Consider the following 27,169-nt stretch of genomic DNA (forward strand, 5'->3'; position numbering starts at 1 on the left):
AATACGAAATAATAATTAATGAATTGTGTATAGGAGCATATTGAATTGCATACTTTAATTCGATACGCACAACGCCGCGGAATATAACTTAAACGCCAATCAATTAACCTTGTGAACATGCACCTGGCCTTTGTTTTGGCACATACAGTGTACATACTCTTCAGATATATATAGAGGTTATCATATGATCATTTCCATATCTTACTCCGTATCAGTTCTAGACTCCCATATCAGCCCATCCAATGGCTGATTTGGTCGAGTAGTAGCTATAGCGCAACCATTCAAAGAAGTTCCATAAACAGAGAATTAACTGAGGAATGAAAACAGTGTCGCTGTGGAATAAGCGGCGTGACTATCTAGAAAGGGAAAGATTACGCTCGGGAAAGCGAAATTATATGGTTTATCGTAAAGATAAGTAGTATACCTTTCATGTTGGTTTTTCTCTAACCAAGGATCGAGGTAAGCGACTGATGCAGATAAGTACGTAGTTCCATTGATTTCACATTCCGGAGTGTGTATATAAGTATAACATATAAAAATAAAGACTAACAAATTAAAAAAAGAAAAATGAATTAAATAAACAATGGCTAGTGTAGACAGAAAAAATAATAAAATGAACTACATACTTATACAAACAATGGCTAGCTTAGTCATAACCCCCTAGACAAAGGCGATCAGTTATGGAGCTGGCCTCACATCACCTAGTAACAATATTACAAGCAAAGTTAGTAAGTTGTGAGATAGGTGGGACATCCTGTAGTCATAACATTATATCAACATTTCAAATGATCGATAATTCAATACATGCTGTGAGATTAATGCATCTTTTGATAACGTAACAATATCACCTAGTAACAATATTACAAGCAAAGTTAGTAAGTTGTGAGATAGGTGGGACATCATGTAGTCACAACATAATATCAACATTTCAAATAATCGATAATTCAATACGTGCTGTGAGATTAATGCATCTTTTGATAAAGTGACCAGAATTCCGATCGGAAAATGACAACACCGACTCTGCTTCTCCAACAAAGTGAAGTAAGGATGTGAAACTAAATGCAAAATAACTATTATATTCGAATGTAAATATTGACAATGATATTTTTTCAGAAATGGTTTCATGACCCTGCTTAAACTTTTGTTAAGTTTGTTATCAATAGGAATTTCTGTCAAAGAATTATAGCACCATTTACTAAAACAAGCTTTGCTGATTGTTAGTTTAGGAGCTGGTCTATCATTATCTGGTCGCGACAATTTAAACACTGACGGTATCTAATGGAGCTGGTATAACAGTACGTACCCACAAAATAAATGATGGAAAGATATTGGCTGAAACTATCTATTGTGAATAGACATCAACGGGATATCCCGCCTAGTCTATGCTAAATTATGGGCGGATTTGTCGAGGGGTTAACACTCCGACCTTCCACGCAGGCGGCCGGGGTTCGATCCCTGAAGTCGTCGTACGCATAGAATATTCAGAGAAATTGTTTTTCTCCTGCCCATACAACTCCAACAACCCAGGTGGAGTATACAATGGTCTAGGGTGGATGTTGCGGTATCTGTGCTGTAGCATTCAAGTGAGGTGGCACTATAAATGATACCGTTGGAAGCACGGTCCCACTACAAACCGAACGCAATATATCTCCAGCATAGACGCAGGTATACACACAAAGAGAGATACGAGCCATGTGACATAGGACTAGTAGTTAGCACCTGATAAGGCAGCTGCTGCGAATTTCTCAAAATTGTATTCATTAATGTATATATGTTAATTGTATAAAACGTATATCTATGTGCTGTAAAGCGCTTTAGAGTGGCTTATTCTTACTAGACAGGGCGCTATATCATTGTTACATACACATATGCAATGACCAGAAAGGTTTATCGACAACAAGGTAATCGATCCTCTGATTTTGATATACAATAATCAATAATACGGAAATACTGATTGAAGACAAATACAAGTAAATCAAATTGATGCATCACAGGAAAAGCGTATCCAATAGCTTTTGATTGACCTCGAAGCGGGCGTTTTTATCTGACCACAAATGACTTCAAGAAAGCCACATAGAGAATATTACATTACTGTTGGAAGATCGATATCCATAAAATGTATCCATATATTAATATGAATTTACATTTCAATTCAAGTAAGATGGGTATAATAAAAAGGACTCATTGCCTCAAGAACAGATCCCAATGATATTAAATGAAAATTGTGCTCTCACCTGATGGACCCGTCGCTATCTTCCTGATTACAGAAAATGAGGAAAGTTCAAATTAATTAGGATTAAAACAGTTTAATGGAATATTAAGGTTTAATGGAAATTTTTGATGATACTCAATTAATACTCCATAACTGATTTTGTTCGTCTAAAGTATTGTGACTTAGTAAGCTGTGGTTAATGAAATTATTTATTTTAGTCTAACAGGTTCGTTTCTCTGTAACATCGTAATTATGTCAATGAAAGGTGTGTTATTTCTGAATGTAAGCTGGTTGTACATTATTTTGTACAATAATGTAAATAGTGAATTATCTTACCAAAGCAAATAACTGTATGTGAAAATATTTACGTGCTGAAATGTTCATATTATTACCTTTAAATCTGATCGCGGTGTGGACATGCTAGCGTTGGCAACAACTATACAACCTCAATATTCGATTTATCTATAACCTATAAATAAACGTTTTCGTGTCAATATTACCGTTTTGATTTACTCAACGCAAAAAAAAAAATGAGAACATCTCAACACCGTGAAAATGTCACTTTTTACTGTATTTAATTAGTAAATAACATTCGAGAGGTAGTGTAACTTGTGTTGAAAATGCACCCAGAGGCCCAGATGTATGTTTTATTTTTCAATAAAAATGTAGTTATTTATCCGCCCATAATCTAGCATAGACTAGGCTGGATATCACGTTGATGTCCTTTCACAATAGATAGTTTCAGCCAATATAAATAAGTGATATAAGGCATTCTCTTTCCATCATATATTTTGTGGGTACGTACTGTGATACCAGCTCCATTAGATACCGTCAGTGTTTAAATTGTTGCGACCAGATAATGATAGACCAGCTCCTAAACTAACAATCAGCAAAGCTTGTTTTAGTAAATTGTGTTATAATTCTTTGACAGAAATTCCTATTGACTACGGCAGATAATGTATACATTAACTAGTACTTTTAGGAGGCACGTTAATCTAGTGGTAGGACGCCGGGCTCGTGACCGAAGGGTTGCTAATGCTCGATTCGTCGAGTTGTTTGTTCTGGCTGCATAGGGCATTCATTAACAGCTGTATAATAAAATATAAAGAATTAATAAAAGGCATTCTCATTTAAATTTTGTATAAATAATGCAAATCATATTGTAACGGAAATGAATGCGTTAACAACAAAAAGATTGCCAAATTCGTTCGCAAAAAGTCTGGATGTACAACAGAATTAATTAGACTGCTCATACACTATCGCTATCTTCATTTGTATCATTCATAGCTGGCATGATTGATTGCTGTGAGCAAAAAAACTGAATATGAAGAAGCATGTCATTAACATAATCATGTAAGCGGTCATTAAGGAAACCATCAAGCCTTTAGTGAATTTCACATTAGTGTGCAAAGATATTGGATGTGCAGTCACGCACGTTAGGTCTTATTGTACAGTTAAGTGTTTACTTTGACTTGCTTACTGCCTCTCCTTATAACACAGATTATATATTTCCTTTCTGCGTATTTCTACTTATTATCGCACGCAAACAAGGCGGTTGACTCCCTGGGTTTAACCTTTGCTTTATAGCTGGAGTTTGTTCTTGATTGTTTACATAAAAATAGTAACTCGAGGTTCTTTTATACCGCTTTATCACAACCTAGTTCGTAAGTCAATTCAAAGCGGTTCACAAATTATGATCCGTGGTTATAGGGCCTTTGCAACCAGCCAATATCTTTCTCAATTCCATGGGAAGCATACAACCGGTGCTGCCATTTCGGCGCTCACAGCTAGGATTCTACAATTCTAGCACTGCCCAACCACATACTCATTTACAGCTGAGTAGACTGGAGCAAGCGGAGTAAAGTATCTTGCTCAAAGATACAGCACAGTGCCGTGCCGTGACTCGAACCCGCAACCCTTCGGTCACGAGCCCGGCGTCCTACCACTAGATTAATGTGCCTCCTAAAAGTACTAGTTAATGTATACATTATCTGCCGTAGTCTAAAGTGATTTACTTTGTAACGTTTTTGATGGTCTTTCAGATTTGTGCTGTTGTTCTTCGTATGTTTCGATATACCAATACATGGCTTTGTCATTCTTTTGACATATGTATTACTAATAGGTTCCAAATGAATGAAATGACCAGACGGTACAATGCAGTGTTTAATAGGTATGGCTATCTGAATCTGAAAACAACTCTATTCTTTCTTTCTTCGTATCTTTTGTATTTTTGGTTTTATGGAATTCTTATTGAATTCGTATTTCTTGTTCTCTAACTAATTGTATTTCCCTATGAAACTATAACGACACATTTTTCATAACAACGAGTAGAATCTTCCATATCCATAAACAAATGGTAAAGTTCAGAGATGTAGTTACTACCTACACCAGGGCCTATACTCATGAAACCGTTTTCATGCTCAAGCATGGATTTTGTGCTCAAGCCAAATTTCTATTTCCGCTTATAAACTAATAACAAATATCTTATTTTGTCAATGTGTTTGTGAAAAAATTTAAGAGACTTAAAGCCGAATACTGTTTTCAATGTTTCCATTTGACTGTTTGATCATTTCATTTGAGTGTGACACAGGAAAGCTGGTTTGAGTCCCCGCTTGAGCATGAGAACGGTTTCGTGAATACGGGCCCTGGGCTGCACAAAAACTATTCACATGAACCCGAATACGACCATTTGTTTGTTTATTTTTCTATTTTAGTTTAACGACCCATAGACAAATATGGTCGTTTAGGGTCAGAATAAATCTATTAGTATGGGACAACCATGTGAGGAATCAAAATTAAAATAATATAAAACGTCGTATATCTTATAAAATCAGCAGCAGGATAGGCTTAGAGAGTTAAAATAGTGGAAGGGGGTAAAATATGAGACATGTTTTCAACCATCGTGTAAAGATTGAAATGGAATGAGATATGTATACATTGCATGTGTCGTAGGAAAACAAGTCATACAGGTTACAATGTAGTGGAATTACAGTGTATAACACAGACCTATGTCTTTTATAATTATAGTTGTATAGTTGCATAATGCCTCCAAGTCTACGGAAGAAAAGGGTTTTCATGTCCGACATTGCAATATTTGTCACGAAAGTATTTAAAATCTGAACAATCTATTAGCAAGTGCTCCACTGTAAAGGGAGACTCACGCGTGGAGGGTAGGTGGCTCATTGGTATTCGTAAAACCAGCAAGGAGTCGAGGAGGACTAATTCAATCATTCCCTAACTTGAGGGTGTGATAGATAAATCTCCAACCCGAGGGGTGATGTTTTTTGGTTGTCTAACCCGAGGCTCTGCCGAGGAATAGACAACCAAAACAAATCACCACGAGGGTTGAAGATTTCTGTCACACCCTAAAGGTAGGGGATGATTGTTTTTCTCCAATCCTATTATTTCAGTCACAACTCCGTCGACAGTAATGTAAACAGAAACACATTTTGGGTATGAATTTCGTCATTAATTTTTGATGACGTAACAATTACCGGTGACGCATTTTAATGACGTCACAATCGAGCACGTGCTAATCGCCACGAGGCTATCTCCCCCTAGGGGGTGACAAATAGAATATTTCACCCCCTTGGGGGTGAAATAGGAGAATCTCAACCCGAGGGGGAGGATTCTTAAGTTGCCAAACACGAGGCTTTGCCGAGTGTTTGGCAACTAAAGAATCTTTCCCCGAGAGTTGAGATTCCACTATCCCCCCCACAAGGGGGTGAATGATTCTTTTTCTCTTACCCTGTCCTTTCATTGTGGATCATATGCACAATGTAATGATAACGTTACATGCTTAATTCAGGGTTGACGTGACGTTGATGGATTGTTGACGTGACGTCATTGTATTGTTAAAGTGACGTCATGCCATTGTTAGGAATAGGGGAATCCCCCCGTCTCAGCCCTAGGGTGAGACAAGGAAATCTCACACCGGTAAAAATGCGGATACACCTGTCCAGGGTAAGATAAAAGCTGATCTTTTCCGGCTAAAACGGGATACACGCATGTGAATAGTGGGAGAAAACATACTTTTTGCGGTCTCTCAGACTTGGCGGACAAGGATACATTTTGCTTGCACTTTAAACAGTTTGTTGCTTGTCTCAAGAGACCATCGTTGCTGCCATTCACTTTGAATGGCCGATCGAATAATGGGTACTACAACTGTATTTTGCAGCTAGTTTGTTATTGGTTTGCTGGGAGTTTAGTGCATTTCAGCTTCTCTTCAAACATTTCATTTTATTTTATTTCGACGTTGCTCGGATGTGGCTTTTATATAGAAATAAACTAAAAAAAAAAAAATCCGGTAACCATTTCATCTCCGAACAAATTCACACTTTGTACATCATACACTTGGATACAAATGCAGTTAAAATTTCCAGTACGTACATGTAGACCGATAAAATAAGTAAAACTTCAAACAGAGATACGACTGCATCATTTGTTAATGTAGTAAAAAAAAGTCATGCCGCTTTTAATTGCTACCCACGTTTTGGTTAGATTTGATATATAAAAATATATTAAAAAACATGTCGTAGATGCAAATGTCAGAAGAATATAATATTTGGCCCACTTTGGGGCGAGATAGGGGAACCGTGTGGGACATCTCACACCTAAGATGGGACAAGGACATATCACACCTGAAGTGAGTCAAGGACATCTTACACCTAAGGTGGATCAAAGGACATCTCACACCTAAGGTGGGACAAAGGACATCTTACATATAAGGTGGGACAAGGACATCTCACACCTAAGGTTGGGCAAGGGCATCTCACACCTAAGGAGGGACAATAACTTCTCATACCCTGGACAGGGATATCCACCATTTTACTGGTGTGAGATTTTCTTATCTCACCCTAGCGTTGAGACAAACTACACGTGTTCTTTGCACATTCTCAACAATTGTATGACGTCATAGCAACAATACCATGACGTCACGGCAACAATACAATGACGTCACGTCGACAATTCAGCCGCATCACATCAACATTGTCTTGCATTGATGTAACGTCTATATCAAATATAAGGGTAAACAGGGTAAGAGACAAATAATCATTCATCCCCTTGGGAGTGAGACAGGGTAATCTAAACCCTCGGGTTGAGATTATCCTGTCTCACCCACCAAGGGGGTGAAATATTCTAATAATCTCACATCTTAGGTGGGTCAATGACATATCACACCTAAGGTGGGACAAATAGAATCTTTCACCCCCTTGGGGGTGAGACAGGGTAATCTCAACCCTCGGGGTAAGATTCTTAAGTTGTCAAACACGAGGCTTGCCGAGTGTTTGACAGCTGAAGAATCTTACCCCGAGGGTAGATATCACCCTGTCTCACTCCCAAGCGGGAGAATGAGTATTTTTCTCTTACCCTGTGTTTACCCTCTTATGTATTTTATATAGACGTTACATACGTTATAGACGAGACTGGGGGATTCCCCTATTCATAACAATGGCATGACGTCACTTTAACAATACAATGACGTCACGTCAACAATCCATTAACGTCACTGACGTCAACCCTGAATTTAGCATGTAACGTTATCATTACATTGTGTATATAATACAAAATGGGAGAACAGGGTAAGAGAAAAAGAATCATTTAACTCCTTGTGGGTGAGATAGGAGAATCTCAACACGAGGGGGAAAATTCTTAAGTTGCCAAACACGAGGATGTGCCGAGTGTTTGGCACTTTAAGAATCTTTCCCCCTCGTGTTGAGATTCTCCTATCTCACCCCCAAGGGGGTGAAAGATTCTATTAATCTCACACCGAAGGTGTGACAAGGACATCTCACACCGAAGGTGGGACACGGACACCAGGAAAGGGTTGGAAACATCTGTCTAGGGTTCCAGAATAGAGAATGATATACTTATATACACACAGAAAGATATAACACATATAACCACCAATATTTCAAATTTCATTGTGATTATGTGTCACAGGTTCAATTAAGATCGGCATACAAATCAAGCAGTAGTTTTTCGGAAATGTTTAGCAAGAAAAAGGGTTGTAATTTTATCGGATATGCTTAGCGGAAAATAGAAAAAGGCTATAACTTTTGTTGTAATAAAAATGAAAAAATAAATAAAATAATGAAATGAAATAAATAAATAAGTTAACCAAAAGCGCACAGCTCCCTAGGGTACTGACCATGTGTACCACGTTCAAAATATTGGTGTAGGAGGTCGTCTAAAAACAACTTTATAAAAAGGGAGATGACTCAAAAACTATTCTTTCTTAAAAAATATGTTTAGAAGATAGGCAGCGGTGCTCCAAACTCTTCCGTCCACAGCGGGACAAATAATTTAAATGGATAAGTGTTTACTGCATGCAATCTACGTAGTACTTTCGCGTAGCCTACACTTCCATATATAAAAAGAACGCAGTCAACAGCATATAGATCTGCTTGATATCTGCGGCGAAATGATTTTTGAAATAATATTTGTATGGACTCATTCCAAAAGTAGAACTACAATATTGTGCGACATATCTTTTATTTCATAATAAAGATAATCGAAAAACACCGATTCCAACAGGTTTTTTTTTTAAATTTATTCATGCTCAAATATATAAATAAAGTTACTCACTCAAATAGAAATAGTTTTATATACAGCAAGCGTTCATCTTAATTGGAGCCTCAAATAGTAGTTTGGTGCGTTAGTTAAGAAGCACGTGACATTTACTATCGTAAGAGTTTCGTTTGATAAGCAGGAAACATCTTGTCACTGACAAGACACTATATGTAAAGACCTGTAATATATGTATGTTCTTGTGATTTAACCCTTTCATCCCTATATAACTTTAGTAGACTCTACCATGCATTGATCTTGACGAGTCCATTACGGTCTACAGTGGTGAGAACATAAAGGTGAAGATTAGAACACGCACATGTGGTTTTAGTGACATGACTTGTCATGTTTTACAGTTTGACGAATCGCTGGATTATCACAAACCAGGTGTACATTTGTATCGTTAATAAAGCATTTCAATACCTACGTGTGGTAAGAAATACATGTCTCATACATAAATAATGCTACTACATGTACAAGTTTCATTATGAAAATATTACCTGAATGACTGTAAAGGCAATTATAAACGGTGAGCAGAAAGAAAATCAAATACCTATTTCAAAACCAGAATCTACCTGTAAACATTATGAAAAGATTCTTGTACATGTAACACAACCAAAACATGTTTATATGTGACGTTTAGATGGCTAGTACCGTATGTATTCCGTCACCTTCGTCAGAAAAATGACCAGTGACACGTATGTACATAAAGGTGTAAAATATGTACGAGTTATCCACAAATCGATGTCGATTCGGCTACGCTGTAAGCGTATGTACAGTTAGTTGGTATATATGTACCGAAATGACTCGATTCAGCTACGCTTTATAATATAAGAACTAATTGGACATACGCTTACATCGTGGCCGAATCGACATCCATTTGTGGACAACTTGTTCATAATGTTCATTTGTCTTATGAAGGTGACAGAGTATATGTACATACCGTACTAGTCATCGAAACGTCACACATAAACACTTTTTGGTTGTGCTACATGAATCTTTTCATAATCCATATTTACCAACCCGAAGAAAATGTTTAGAAACTTCTACAGGTCCCATATACATATCAAGATGCACTTATATCCATACTTGCCATTTACACATGAATCTGTACGAGACACTCCTTGTGATAAGATGAACATAAGGCATTGACATGAAGATTGTACCTATGGAATTTGGTAATTGATCTAGTATGCCAACAAAGGACTTACACTGCACCATACAGCTGTTTCGTCCTTCTAGCACTCATCGGTGATGCTAGCAGGTCAAAAAGAGGGTATCCGAATGTGTTGGTACATAAAACCACTTAATTTTACGGATTATAAATATAAGAGTAGGACTGAGTGATGTCAAATTTACAATGAATGAAGTGTGTATATCAAGAACCGTTCAACTACTAAAAAGATACGAAATACAGGTTACAATATATACCAACATGTACGTTTAGCAATGTATGTCAGATAATACATTCGCAAGTCCCAGTGGTAGAATCCAATGCAAACATGATTTCATTGGACATTTTTTACTCTTTTCATTGTATTCTACCAGAGGGACCTGCGAATTTATTACAGCTGTATTTTGACATTTACATATGAGTTCAGAACAAGTTTACACGTTTTCGGAATTAACATCAATTTTCGATAAAAGTGTAACTCCCAGTGATGATACATGTAGACACGAGAAAGATCGATCCCCCATTAACGTCAACAATCACATTTCTAATTGTGGTACAAAAACAAAACACTTAGTACCGTTGGAAAGATGGATACATTTTCTTTCACACACCTCCTTTATGCAAGCAAAATGTATTCTCTTTCCGCAGACATGATCTCCGTTTCCTCCAAAAACACACGTCTTTTCCAAGTTTCGATGTTTTTCGCCGTCACATTACTTTTGATGAAACTGGTGACAATGTCTTTTAAGAGCGTTCATAATGCCGATGCACTTTTGCAAAAGTATCTTGTTACTGAAATGATGTCTTTCGATGTTATTTGGAATACAAACACTGTTGATTCAATTACAGGTACAATACATTGTATTTATTGTCTGTTGACATGATGAACAGTTGCTGTATTGACAACGCGAATATCATATTTCTAAAACATGACAGAAGATGTGTCATAGTTGTCATAATCATTAATATTTTATCAAACAATATATACAAAGTCATGAGTTATAGCTGTATACAATATGCAACATAAATTAAGGCAAACATAACAATCAAAAGGTAATATGGTCAGTTAAGTATTATTGCCTTAAAAGGTATACATGTTTACTTTTTAGTAATTACGCTCAAGATCCATGATAGCTTGATTTGTTTTCCGTTCCATTCTAGAGGTTGAAGTGTTGGAGGATAAGGTTATTATAATCAATGACATTGTTCAAGGAATCAAAACAGACAGACGACCCTATGTACCACGTGTTCTTGTGTCCCTGTAATGTGAATATGTCCCATAGCAGGCCTGCGGCCATTTCTGCTGGTCCAAATTTGGAAAAATAGTTCCATGTTTTCCTAGCTAGTACAAGACCGTGTGTTATTCCGTATAAATTTGCATGATTTAAGAAACCAGATTTAATATCGTCTTCTGATGGAAATGAGTCACCATATTGCCGAACTACTATGGACTGGTACATTTCACCGTCATATCCCCCTGGTATTAGTCCGCGACTGTAATTAGTTCCCTGGATGTTATGTAAAATGCTGTAAGAATCTTCATGGTACAAAACAGAGTGATTTGCCCTTGATTTGATATTATACATGTAGTATGCTCTCGGCATGGGCGCACGCCGACCGAAGTTGGTATCGATCAGTGATGACGTCATAAAAGAAGGTGTAAGATGGCTGAAAATCCCTCGCTCTATCCAGGAGGTGTCAACAATGCCCAGAACTTTACTCATATCTCTGGCAACTATAAGAAAATCGTAAACTTCCATGGTTTCTGCCTCTGCAGTGCCATCATAAAACACATTAATCTTCCCAGGTGTTCTAATAATGTAAGAAATGTTCCGATTAACCCTCACATCAAGATTAGCCTTATTAACAATTTCCGCCCACAATGCTGAAAATCCACGCTCCAGAATGTACGTGTCACCCCTATTCGATAGATCTATAAATGATTCTATTAATCTAAGCAATCGTTTTGGTGTGACATACATCAAACCATACAACGCTGCCCTTTTATCTATATCTCCGTACCCCTGTGCAGTGTATAATACTCGGAACGGTGTTTCTAACATACTGAGATCGTTTCTTTTAAGAAAATCTTCAATGGTACCGTTAACCATTTGCATTTCAGGTGTAAGAGGACGTGGCATCAATAGACCGTCGTAGTCCCCGAAAATCTGTCGATGTATCCTGACATACGTCATGACGGCTTCGGACAACAGGTTAAGAGCAGTTAACGGATTGCTATCGTTTGATCTTTGGTTTGCATCGAACAGTAAGTATGGCAATAAGTCTTCAGCATCTGAAAAATACCAAAGTTTGTCATCCCAAACATTAATGTGATCATAATCTAACTTCACACAAACACGTTTATTGAATATAAATAGATTTGCCATTGCATGGCATTGTCACTGTATAAACCTACCACAGAATGTTATCAGCGGATTATTGGTGTCGTCATTAATATGATGTCATAATTGTTTCGTTGGAAACCAATGATCTTCTCTCGCCTGATAGCTGTTTTTATTTTCATTGCTCAAGGTTATACGATTATTTACATTATTTAAGAAGTAAATGCAGAATGATGATAAGCATAATTCAATTCTATGAGATAAACAGATTCCAAAATTGGAAATGTAAGCATAGAATTGCTTTCATTTTACTTTCATAGGCAATGTGAATGCCAACTAGACAGAGGCAATTCAAACATGATGCTAATTGAATTTGCCTTTGTCCAATTTCCATTCATATTGCCTATGAATGCCAACTGAAAGCATTCCAATGCTTAAAAAGCGACAATTACAAATCCAGCTAGGTATTCTTATACATCTATATATATATATATATATATATTGCTATGTTATAGGTAATACGGCGACACAAACACTTGTGTGTGTACGCCTGAGGCCTCTGATTGGACGAATATATAACGTGTATCGATATATTTCACGAGGGTTCAACTAAAGTGTAAAATATGCATTTACACAACACCCGAGCTCAACCCGATACAACAGATGAACACTTTTGTGTGGTAATGTTTGTATAACATACCTACAATTGTTCTTTCGACGTTACCAGTCGTATTCATGAACCGGTTCCTGCGCTCAAACTCAGATTCTGTGTTCAAGCTACAGTTCTTGTTCCGGTTATAATTAAATTAATAAGAAATTATCAATGATTTGAAAAAACTGTAAAGATAATTAAAGCTATAGACACTGTTTTCAACGTTTGCACTTACATTTTTTACCATTACCTTGTATTTATAATTGAAGCGAGCTTTGGTATTTTTGTTTTGTTAACAGAATCTATGCTTGAGCAAAATATCGTTTTATGTGAATACAGGCCTTATCTTCTGGCGTTATACAACATCTTGTTTTATCTTAGTGAGAGATATAATCAATTGTAGTGCAAAGCCTAAAACCTTGCTATTTTACAACATATTCAATATGTTTGTGAAGAAAAGAAAAAGGGACAAAAATATGTGCGGTCTTGAATAAATGGCTAATAACTAACAAGTCAATTTGATGCCAGTGTATTGGAATGTTCAGTGCACAATTGTATGCACAGTCAACGTTACACAATAAACGTGGATTGACGATAAAACCCAGCCGAGTACCCCTAGTCTACATATACATACGGTCACTATCAGGCCACACAGAAACGTCCCCTATGGGCTGGACTGGACCCATCCTAAAGTCCTGTATAATTGACAGGATGTCTGTGTTCTCAACGCGGAAGTGACCAACGCCCAGTTCGTGTCGGACTCCTCTGTGATAGACTGTCAATGAATCTCCGCCTATCCGATCCTCAGGCTCCAAAACTACCACATTCGTATAACCGAGTTTCTATGAGAGAGGAAAACAATATTATATGGTGATTGTCACTCTGACAATTAACAAATACGATGTCCTGTGTATAGTGTTTTTTTTCTCCATTAAATCATTTCTAAATTGACAAATAGTACATAACGTACTCGAAGTGCTATACTAAAAGTAGATAGGACTACGAAACAACAACTCAAAGATCGAAGTTCGAATGATTCCAAGAAATATTGTTTTCGATTGAAAGATACAATTTCGTTTCAAAATCAAAGCAAAAGATCAATTGTGTAGCTTTAGAATTTAGGACCGTCGGCACTTTCCCCAGTCCGGAAAGTGCCGACGGTTCCCGATTGACCACTTTGTATACTGGATGACATGTTAATGTTAGGAATTACACCCATTTGGTGAATGGCCAAACTCACTAGCCCGTATTCATGAAACCGTTCACATTTCTAAAAATAACCATATTTCATCAATGATTTGTAAGGAGTTTGGAATGACATTGAGCCGAGCACTGTTTTCAGTGTTTACACGTGACTTTTTGACCGTGTAACATAGTTACAAGAAAGACGGCTTGAGCACAGAAATCATGCTCTGGTATGAAAACGGTTCATGAATACGGGCCCCGGTGTATAACCATCCTCGATATCTTGGGGTTACGCTCACTTTCGCTCTCTATACCTAGATGTTTAATTGGTCTCAGGTAAAAAAACTGACCAATCGCTAGGCTGATACCTGTCCTTTGAAGATTACAAAGGAGAGACGCCCGACTTCAAAGCCTGTCAATTTTTAACGTTACGTGATTGAGATATTATTTTGATGTATATCAAAGGATCAAACTAGCCTTCTTGTCTCATCAACAAGGTGGCGCACCCTGAGCCTTCAATTTTACTATGACATATTCCAGGGGTGCAGAGAGCGAAAGTGAACGTAACCCCTGGATATATTACTATTAAATGAGTGGATGTGTTTTAATACATATTTACTTGTAATAATAAGATTGCTTCATAGTAAGATACCATTATTCTATATTTTGTAATTTGTTTATAAAATGTAAAATTCTTAATCAATCGTCATAGTTATACATTTACGTTCAAGTAGCAAAAATAAAGGTATTCACCTGTTTCTATTGATTGAAGCATGCTTAGCTTGTCATTACAACTTCATTTTACATAATGGAAGAACAATTAAATTTCCTTACACTAAAGTTTTATGTACATGGATAGCAAATCAATCCAATCCGTTGATGTATTTTAATGCACGAATATAGAAATGTTAAATATATCCAAATTATATCGATTTGAAAATTAAAAGTCATGGCTCATTAAACTGAACATGCTTTGCACAACTTGGCATTTGTCGTAACGTCACTTCCTGTAGCAAACCTTCAATTTATAGGCCATGTGTATGCCAGCTGGTTCTGCCCCCAAGATGGCTATCTTTGAGTCGAAAGATTTCGGACCGGTGATGTTTGGAAACGCCTCGCCCTTTGCAGCAATCGGTTCAGACAACATTTCGCGAAGTCTAGTCAACTGGAGTACTACAAAAAAAAGCCATTCATATGTTCGTTACAGCTAAGGTATAAGTATTACCATGGTCACGTGACTCTGACAAAAAGGGCTAAACAGAGTAACAAATTGTACATTGGGAACCACCCCCAAACCAGCGAAAAGAAAAAGGTAGAGATCTCAAGTTTTGCTATGAGGGAGGAAGCTAAATTAAATTTTGTTTCTCCATTATCTCTTCAGAATCAAATGCATGTAAAACAACCGAATCTGCTGGACACTGCACTGAAGTTGACTTATTTGACCATGCAGCTTGATACAGCAGGCATATCCCCCCTCACCTGCAAGGTAACAATTTAAAAGTATAGGACACGACCTGCACGGTAACAAAATGATATGATAGGACACGACCTGCACGGTAACAATTTAAAATTATAGGACACGACCTGCACGGTAACTATTTAATATGATAGGACACGACCTGCACTGTAACAATTTAAAATGATAGGACACGACCTGCACGGTAACAATTTAAAATTACAGGACACGACCTGCACGGTAACAATTTAATATGATAGGTCACGACCTGCACGTAAACAAATTAAAATGATGGGAAACGACCTGCACGGTAACAATTTGATATGATAGGACACGACCGGCACGGTAACAAATTAATATGATAGGACACGACCTGCACGTAAACAAATTAAAATGATGGGACACGAACTGCACGGTAACAATTTAATACGATAGGACACGACCTGCACGGTAACAAATTAATATGATAGGACACGACCTGCACGGTAACAAATAAATATGATAGGACACGACCTGCACGTAAACAAATTAAAATGATAGGACACGACCTGCACGGTAACAAATAAATATGATAGGACACGACCTGCACGTAAACAAATTAAAATGATAGGACACGACCTGCACGGTAACAAATAAATATGATAGGACACGACCTGCACGTAAACAAATTAAAATGATAGGACACGACCTGCACGGTAACAAATTAATATGATAGGACACGACCTGCACGGTAACAATGTAAAATGATAGGACACGACCTGCACGGTAACAAATTAAATTGATAGGACGGGACACGACCTGCACGGTAACAAATTAAAATGATAGGACACGACCGGCACGGTAACAATTTAATATGATAGGACACGACCGACACGGTAACAATTTAATATGATAGGACACGACCGGTACGGTAACAATTTAATATGATGGGACACGACCTGCACGGTAACAAATTAAAATGATAGGACACGACCGGCACGGTAACGATTTAATATGATGGGACACGACCTACACGGTAACAATTTAATATGATAGGACACGACCTGCACGGTAACAAATTAATATGATAGGACACGACCTGCACGGTAACAAATTAATATGATAGAACACGACCTGCACGTAAACAAATTAAAATGATGGGACACGACCTGCACGGTAACAATTTGATATGATAGGACACGACCGACACGGTAACAATTTAATATGATAGGACACGACCTATACGGTAACAATTTAAAATGATGGGACACGACCCATTATCAAGTGACGTACATTTTGATTAGTTCTAGGCAAAGGCACAAAGATCGTGCAGAACAGTGAGTACAAAGTTCTAATCGTTACAAAATTTAAGCCTTGAACCATGATTTGGCAATTTTAACGGATAGGCGAATCAATTTGCATAAAAAAGGCGATCTCAATTTATTCTTAACTTCAACATCTAAAATAATTTGGAATTTAAAAAACAAGTACATCAATTGTTTAACCTGGCTACCACATGACATTTACCAGTACATCAAAAGTTCAACCCCTAAACGTACATCAAACGTTCAACCCCACACGTACATCAAGCGTTTAACCCCACACGTATATTGTACATCAAACGTTCAACCACACACGTACATCAAACGTCCAACCCCACACGTACATCAAACGTCAGACCCCACACGTACATCAAACGGCCAACCCCACCCGTACATCAAACGTCCTACCCCACACGTACATCAAACGTCCAACCCCACACGTACATCATATGTCTAACCCCACACGTTCATCAAACGTCCAACCCCACACCTACATTAAACGTTCAACCTCACTCGTACATCAAACGTTCAACCCCAAACGTGCATCAAACGTCCAACCCCACACCTACATTAAACGTTCAACCTCACACGTACATCAAACGCTCAACCCCACACGTACATCAAGCGTCCAACCCCACACGTACATCAAACGTCCAACCCCAAACGTGCATCAAACGTCCAACCCCACACGTACATCAAGCGTCCAACCCTACACGTACATCAAACGTCCAACGCCACACGTACATCAAGCGTCCTGATAGGACACGACCTACACGGTAACAAATTAATATGCTAGGACACGACCTGCACGATAACGATTTAAAATGATAGGACACGACCTGCACGGTAACAAATTAAAATGACGGGACACGACCTGCACGGTAACAATTTAATATGATAGGACACGACCTACACGGTAACGATTTAAAATGATAGGACACGACCTGCACGGTAACAATTTAATATGATAGGACACGACCTGCACGGTAACATTTTAATATGATAGGACACGACCTGCACGGTAACAAATTAAAATGATGGAACACGACCTGCACGGTAACAATTTAATATGATAGGACANTTGTACATAAAACGTTTAACCCCACACGTAGATCAAACGTTTAACCCCACACGTAGATCAAACTTTTAACCCCACACGTAGATCAAACGTTCAACCCCACACGTACATCAAACGTCCAACCCCACACGTAGATCAAACGTTCAACCCCAAACGTACATCAAACGTTTAACCCCACACGTACATTGTACATCAAACGTTCAACCCCACACGTACATCAAACGTTTAACCCCACACGTACATCAAAAGTGCAACCCCACACGTACATCAAACGTCCAACTCCACACGTACATCAAACTTTAACCCCACACGTACATCAAACATTCAACCCCACACGTACATCAAACGTCCAACTCCACACGTACATCAAACGTTCAACCCCACACGTACATCAAACGTCCAACCCCACACGTACATCAAACGTCCAACCCCACACGTACATCAAGCGTCCAACCCCACACGTACATCAAACGTTTAACCCCACACGTACATCAAACGTTCAACCCCACACGTACATCAAAAGTGCAACCCCACACGTACATCAAGCGTCCAAAACTACACGTACATAAAACGTTCAACCCCACACGCAGATCAAACGTTTAACCCCACACGTACATCAAACGTCCAACCCAACACGTACAGTAAACGGTTAACCCCACACGTACATCAAACGTCCAACCCAACACGTACATTGTACGTAAAACGTTTAACCCCACACGTAGATCAAACGTTTAACCCCACACGTAGCTCAAACGTTCAACCCCACACGTACATCAAACGTCTAACTCCACACGTACATCAAACGTTCAACCCCACACGTAGATCAAACGTTTAACCCCACACGTAGATCAAACGTTCAACCCCCACGTACATCAAACGTTCAACCCCACACGTACTACAAACATTCAACCCCCACGTATATCAAACGTACAACCCAACACGTACATCAAACGTCCAACCCTACACGTACATCAAACGTCCAACCCCACACGTACATCAAGCGTCCAACCCCACACGTACATCAAACGTCTAACCCCACACGTACATTGTACATCAAACGTCCAACTCCACACGTACATCAAACGTCCAACCCCACACGTACATCAAACGTTCAACCCCACACGAACATTAAAAGTGCAACCCCACACGTACATCAAACGTCTTACCCCACACGTACATCAAACGTCTAACCCCACACGTACATCAAACGGCCAACCCCACACGTACATCAAACGTCCTACCCCCAAACGTACATCAACAGTTCAACCCCACACGTACATCAAACGTTCAACCCCACACGCACATTGTACATCAAACGTTCAACCCCACACGTAGATCAAACGTTTAACCCCACACGTAGATCAAACGTTCAACCCCACACGTATATCAAAAGTGCAACCCCACACGTACATCAAGCGTCCAAAACTACACGTACATAAAACGTTCAACCCCACACGCAGATGAAACGTTTAACCCCACACGTACATCAAACGTTCAACCAAACACGTACATCAAATTTTCAACCCCACACGTACATCAAACGTTCAAACCCAAAACGTTTGACCCCACACGTAGATCAAACTTTTAACCCCGCACGTAGATCAAACGTTCAACCCCACACGTAGATCACGTTCAACCCCACACGTACATCAAACGTTCAACGAAACACGTACATCAAACGTTCAACCCCACACGAACATTAAAAGGGCAACCCCACACGTACATCAAACGTCTTACCCCACACGCACATCAAACGTCTAACCCCACACGTACATCAAACGGCCAACCCCACACGAACATCAAACGTCTAACCCCACACGTACATTGTACATCAAACGTGCAACTCCACACGTACATCAAACGTCTAACCCCAGACGTACATCAAACGTCTAACTCCACACGTACATCAAACGTCTAACCCCAGACGTACATCAAACGTCTAACTCCACACGTACATCAAACGTCTAACCCCAGACGTACATCAAACGTCTAACTCCACACGTACATCAAACGTCCAACCTCACACGTACATCAAACGTCCAACCCTACACGTACATCAAACGTTCAACCCCACACGCACATTGTACATCAAACGTTCAACCCCACACGTAGATCAAACGTTTAACCCCACACGTAGATCAAACTTTTAACCCCGCACGTAGATCAAACGTTCAACCCCACACGTAGATCACGTTCAACCCCACACGTACATCAAACGTTCAAACCCAAAACGTTTGACCCCACACGTAGATCAAACTTTTAACCCCGCACGTAGATCAAACGTTCAACCCCACACGTAGATCACGTTCAACCCCACACGTACATCAAACGTCCTACCCCCAAACGTACATCAACAGTTCAACCCCACACGTACATCAAACGTTCAAACCCAAAACGTTTGACCCCACACGTAGATCAAACTTTTAACCCCGCACGTAGATCAAACGTTCAACCCCACACGTATATCAAAAGTGCAACCCCACACGTACATCAAGCGTCCAAAACCACACGTACATAAAACGTTCAACCCCACACGCAGATGAAACGTTTAACCCCACACGTACATCAAACGTTCAACCAAACACGTACATCAAATTTTCAACCCCACACGTACATCAAACGTTCAACGAAACACGTACATCAAACGTTCAACCCCACACGAACATTAAAAGTGCAACCCCACACGCACATCAAACGTCTTACCCCACACGTACATAAAACGTCTAACCCCACACGTACATCAAACGGCCAACCCCACACGTACATCAAACGTCCTACCCCCACACGTACATCAACAGTGTAACCCCACACGTACAGCAAACGTTCAACCAAACACGTACATCAAATTTTCAACCCCACACGTACATCAAACGTTCAACACCACACGTACATTGTACATCAAACGTTCAACCCCACACGTACATCAAACGTCTAACCCCACATGTACATCAAACGTCCAACCCAACACGTACAGCAAACGTTTAACCCCACACGTACATCAAAAGTGCAACCCCACACGTACATCAAACGTCCAACCTCACACGTACATCAAGCGTCCAACCCCACACGTACATCAAACGTTTAACCCCACACGTACATCAAAAGTGCAACCCCACACGTACATCAAACGTCTTACCCCACACGTACATAAAACGTCTAACCCCACACGTACATCAAACGGCCAACCCCACACGTACATCAAACGTCCTACCCCCAAACGTACATCAACAGTTCAACCCCACACGTACATCAAACGTTCTACCACACACGTACATTGTACATCAAACGTTCAACCCCACACGTACATCAAACGTCCAACTCCACACGTACATCAAACGTCCAACTCCACACGTACATTGTACATCAAGCGTCCAACTCCACACGTACATTGTACATCAAACGTCCAACTCCACACGTACATCAACCGTTCAACCCCACACGTACATCAAACGTCCAACCCCACACGTACATCAAACGTCCTACCCCCACACGTACATCAACAGTGTAACCCCACACGTACAGCAAACGTTCAACCAAACACGTACATCAAACGTTCAACCCCACACGTACATCAAACGTTCAACCCCACACGTACATTGTACATCAAACGTTCAACCCCACACGTACATCAAACGTCCAACCTCACACGTACATCAAACGTCTAACCCCACACGTACATCAAACGTTCAACCCCACACGTACATCAAACGTTCAAACCCACACGTACATCAAACGTCCAACCCAACACGTACATCAAACGTCTAACCCCACACGTACATCAAGCGTCCAACCCCACACGTACATCAAACGTCCAACCCCACACGTACATCAAACGTCCAACCCCACACGTACATCAAACGTTCAACCCCACACGTACATCAAACGTCCAACCCCACACGTACATTGTACATCAAACGTCCAACCCCACACGTACAGCAAACGTTCAACCAAACACGTACATCAAACGTTCAACCCCACACGTACAGTGTACATCAAACGTTCAACCCCACACGTACATTGTACATCAAACGTTCAACCTCACACGTACAGCAAACGTTCAACCAAACACGTACATCAAACGTTCAACCCCACACGTACATTGTACATCAAACGTTCACCCCCACACGTACATTGTACATCAAACGTTCAACCCCCCACGTACATTGTACATCAAACGTTCAACCCCACACGTACATTGTACATCAAACGTTCACCCCCACACGTACATTGTACATCAAACGTTCAACCCCACACGTACATTGTACATCAAACATTCAACCCCACACGTACATCAAACGTTCAACCCCACACGTAGTAGAACAGATACATTAAAGGTTGAACCTAACATTTGCCAGAACATCACGTCCAACCCCACACGTACATCAAACGTCCAACCCCACACGTACATCAAACGTTCAACCCCACACGTACATCAAACGTCCAACCCCACACGTAGTAGAACAGATACATTAAAGGTTGAACCTAACATTTGCCAGAACATCAAAAAACAAAAACAATTTATAAAAAAACACCAACGAACAAAGCTAACCTTTATCATAATATAAAAAATAAACCTCATATATATAAAGGATAACATCAAAATATTAATCTGACTTTTTTCAGTAAACCTGGCTTGCCAGTGTATTAATAATTGACCTACATGTTTATCACTGGCTTAGACTGTCATGTAAAATGGATAATAAACGTTATGGCTTATCTTTATGGTATTCTATATACAGCAATACATGCCATTAAACAATCACTCGATAATTTCTAAAAATAACACTGAATTTACATGAATTCCATTGCATAAACTGGCGTCTATATATGGTGTAAATTACAATCAATCTAAATGCATGTATATGTACACAAATTATTTAAGGTAACTGGTGTCGGACAGATAATGGAAAAATGCACAGAAATTTGTACCCAACAGTAACTGATACTGAACAGCAACTGTTTAACCCGTACATGTTCGGGGGAATACTAGGCTTGCTGTATCACACGGCATGATCGGAAGAGGCGACTAATGGGCCCCCATCTCATTGCAGGATCGGGAATGGTTTATTCCATGTCGTCCGTTTAAGGGACAGTGGTGGGGTAGCAATATTAGACCTGCTGTGTCCCACTGCGTGTGATTTATAAGGGGCGACTAATGTAAGGTAGAGTCTGAGGTTGCTGATGTTGGGATGGGGGGAGGGTCTTCTACTAAAGAGACCAACACTTATCTGCATCCTCCATTGTAACACGTGGGATCCTTATCGATTCCTATCCTTCATGTATTCTTTCTTTTTTTTCTCCTTTCTATCCTATCTATTTTCTCTTTCCAGCGGCGTACTTCTAGGTACCCGTTCTCATTTGACCCTTGGCTGTTGCGAGGACGCTAAATTCCGATCGGATACTAGCGTAGGACGGATTACACATGTATACAATTAAAACAAATGAAGACGTCCATAAACTAACTACATGTATGGGGATGTAAAAATAACCATGATCATGAATATTCCTCAGAATCACATTTCAGCAAAAAAAGGTCTTTCATGATATATTATGCAAACTTCCTCGGCTCTGATGGGTGAAAGTTGACATTTCTTTGATACGTTTCATATTCCAAATACATACCTGCCAATCTTAACATAGTGATCATAGATAAATCAGATACACTTTTCGCATGATATGTTAATAAAGGAACACGACCTATTCCTTTGATGAATCACATTCATCAAATAATACAAGTTCAAATGACCTCATCGGCCTGTGACTCATTATCTGGATTTCGACATTAACCCTTTCACTCCAGTAGACTCTCCCATGCATTGATCTGGTTGAGTCGATTATGATCTACAGTGGTGAAATAGTTAATATCTTATCAACTAATACTTAAAGTAAATGTGCCAAAAGTGCATGTTACAACCTTGGTTATAATGGTCACTTACCAAAGTGCTCCTCATGCAATTTTTCATAGTACTTCATTTTATCGACTTCGTGACGTGCCAAACGATTGTTATGTGTCTATGCGTTGAATTTTTATTCGTTAAATGGAATTTATTAAATCTAGAACTATTGTATTGGGAAATGTTGTATGCTTCTTCGAAATCCAAGGTTCCTTTCTGCATCCATGGAATATGTCATGACAAAGACGAAGACTCCCTACCAGCCATTTGATTGGTCCGAGACGTTACAAAAAAGCTGACCAATCGCTAGGCTGACACCAGTCCTTTGAAAATTACAGCGGAACTACACCAAAAGCAAAGACGATCATTTTTTCTGTTACATTATATGTTGTCGCAAATTCATTATATTATGTACAAAAGAAGCCACATGTGCAACGTATTCATGATTTTGAACCATTTTATAGGCAAGCCAAACCGTATCTTTCGAAAGGCGGCGCAGAAAAAGCTTACATTTTGTCAAGACGTATTTCAAAGTTTTATATAACACTTTGGTGTCACGGTGGCCGAGAGGTAAAGGCTCTGACATCACTAGCCCAACATCACTGGGTAGCGGATTCGAGGCCTATGTGGAGCAGTCGCAAGGAACTATCCGCAGGTCTATGTTATTTCTCCGGGTACTCCGCCTTTCCTCCACCATCGAAACCTGACACGTCCTTTAATGACCAAATGTGTTAATAGGATGCAAAACATATCGTGTAGAGAGAACAGGTATATCCCTCGGATTTCGTGGTTGCGTTATTGGCAGTTTACATGTTTGTAATGGTGGATATACATGATTGGGCGTGTATTTGGATGGTATTGAGGAAGGTTTGAGAGAGCGATGCGTATGCGTTGTGTATTTGACATCAATTAAAACGAAATAATACAGTACTCAATACTCCTTTCATGACCGCGTCACGAGGAGATATTTTATCATAAGTTGTTGTGATGATATTGTCATTATCATTAATACACTATGAAATTGGTTAGAATATGTAGACAATGTTACTCGTATATACCAATTTTATTTCTATTACCAAAACGTTACTACCGCTGTAGTGCATTCACGACAACATAAAAACAGCTTATTACATTTATGAATTACGTTATCATTGCTATATGACAAGTCAACCTAAACATTTAATACCCAAAGACGGGTCTGTCTTCATAATTTAATACAGGTGTTGTAAGTAATAACGACAGTAAGATCCAATATCAGCACTGGATTCGAAAAATGTTGGTTGGATGCGTATTACTTAAATAGATATATGGGGAAAGAAGTAATAACGGCAGTGCAGACAAAGCAATTTGTCAAATGTTCAGGGCGATCTGCCCCTTTATCAAGACAGGAACATGAAAATGTACATATCACAACAGATAACAGAGATAAACAGTCACCATGAAACAATAATACAATAAAAAATACATAAACAAACAGAAGTTACTTATATTAAATATGCTGTTGTAATTACATATCGCCTGGGTTAGCTTGTAACCGAATGCCTCACTAGAGTAGTAGTGTGACAAATCGTATGTCCTAGTAGTTCGTGTAAACACGGCGCGAAAAAACCTGGGGTGACGCGGTGTACCTGTAATTTTAACGAATTAATATCTAACATAATTTATTGATAGGTTAATAATTAAGTGTAACTGAGATATCTTTCATAAATCGGACTGTATTAAATAGTTCAATTGTAAATAAGATATTTGCCAGATTATTAATTATAACGCCGTCAATGTATAATGTATGAGACACAAAGTATAGAAGATGTTTAATGTTAAGTTGGTTTGCCCAGGGACTGTATACAGACTCCATTATACGTCCCTGGTTTGCCATATTGTTAATATGTATATAGATTTATGATAACATTCTTGTATTTGTTCATATATGTCTATATATCACTCTGCAAGGTATACCTATATTTTTTTATATTTGGGTTAAGACACAGGTCTGATCCGATATCAATACATCATTTTTAACAGCTTCAATAGAATATATTAACTATCCACTGATTTGGGGAGTTCATATGGATGACAAGGCAAAGAATATATATAATACCAATCTACATACCTTTATCAAGCGAAACATCTTGGGAATGTGAAGGTTTTAACAGACTGTAACAAACCTACAATAAAGCATTATGTCCAGAAATTATCCAAATGAGTAATGGACGCTAGTCCTCAATAAGACATTGTCTTCCGATTTACAATGTAAAACATCTCATTATCCTTTATGGCGCTTCAGTACTTCTCGTTAGTAGATTTATTTGAATAATTTTACCTACTGAAACCCTCACCTGCATAATTATTAACATAACGTGGTAAGATAAAAAAAATACATACACGTAATAAATGTCAAAAAGTAAACAATCAACACTTAATTAGAAGTAAAAGTTATACTCACCGCAACAGCGAAATACACTAGCCTCCATAACAACATGGTGAAGAAGGTATTATGTGAACTTATGTATTTTCGAAACAAAAAGGCAGACAGACTATACTACACTATCCCAGTAATTTTGAGAGTTCTGCTAGACACCTAATACTTATACCTTCATCTAATATTTCACATAGAAACACAAATATAGTAGTACTTTAAGGAAATTTTGAGATTCTATAATTTTCCTAAAAATCATGAAATGCACAAGGCAAGGTAAACGTCACTGAATTAACTGGAAAAGGAGATAACTTTTGTAAGACAATGATGTATCACTTTTATTATGGATGTATATTATGAATACGAAGGTTTACGTTAAACATTAGTGTCAGTAGTTATATAATTATATATACACACCATGTTCATGTCCTGATCGTTCTTTGATGTACGACCTACCTAATGATACGTCTTGTAAATAGGTTATTTTTACCTGTAAATAATTTCTGTGTTCAATAAAAACAAACCCAACGCATAATTTTTTTCTTTATTTACCACAAGAATACATTTTTGTAGTTTTGAAGTTTGTCAGGAAGATATAAATGTGGTATTTTCATTAAAAAAAGAAATTATACAGTTTTTAAAATTGCCACTAGGAATAAATTACCTGTCAACAAAATAATGTTTATTGTTGTTTACTTCTGCAAGATGTAAAAGTTTGAAATCCCGTGCACATAACAAACCTGACAGAAAAGATTGATGTTTTGTGTCAGTTTGCTAGCTTGTGGCGATACATTGTTATGCAACGAACATTTAAGTTTCGAGGGGACACGACTTCGGTTTTTTTTGTTTTGTTTTTTGTTTTGTGAGAGGTCTATTAACTAATTTCTTT

The 27,169-nt window shown here is 38.7% G+C and overlaps 1 protein-coding gene across 2 annotated transcripts; it reads right to left on the reverse strand.

Annotated features, from left to right (window-relative positions):
* Positions 1-8,700: 8,700 nt before the first annotated feature.
* LOC110454720 lies at positions 8,701-26,599 on the reverse strand. Of its 2 annotated transcripts, XM_021504391.1 has the most exons (5): positions 26,308-26,599; positions 25,975-26,029; positions 15,154-15,308; positions 13,585-13,792; positions 8,701-12,249 (listed from the first exon to the last, which is right to left on the reverse strand). In XM_021504391.1, the coding sequence occupies exons 1-5, from the start codon at positions 26,341-26,343 to the stop codon at positions 11,114-11,116; spliced, it is 1,590 nt and encodes a 529-aa protein (XP_021360066.1). In that variant the 5' UTR covers positions 26,344-26,599; the 3' UTR covers positions 8,701-11,113. The 2 variants fall into 2 exon arrangements, with proteins under 2 accessions (XP_021360066.1, XP_021360067.1); XM_021504392.1 differs by lacking the exon at positions 25,975-26,029.
* Positions 26,600-27,169: the final 570 nt, after the last annotated feature.

This window comes from Mizuhopecten yessoensis, unplaced genomic scaffold (assembly GCF_002113885.1).
Source record: "Mizuhopecten yessoensis strain PY_sf001 unplaced genomic scaffold, ASM211388v2 scaffold8035, whole genome shotgun sequence".
NCBI lineage: Eukaryota > Metazoa > Mollusca > Bivalvia > Pectinida > Pectinidae > Mizuhopecten > Mizuhopecten yessoensis.

Excerpts from the sequence above, each read along its gene's own strand:
- LOC110454720 (XM_021504391.1), bottom strand. The coding sequence starts at position 26,343 with ATGTTGTTATGGAGGCTAGTGTATTTCGCTGTTGCG. Across the intron at positions 15,309-25,974 it reads AGATGTTTCGCTTGATAAAG|TACTCCAGTTGACTAGACTT; the intron begins GTATGTAGATTG and ends TTTTTTTTGTAG. Across the intron at positions 12,250-13,584 it reads TGTGTGGCCTGATAGTGACC|ATGCTGAAGACTTATTGCCA; the intron begins GTATGTATATGT and ends GGTATTTTTCAG.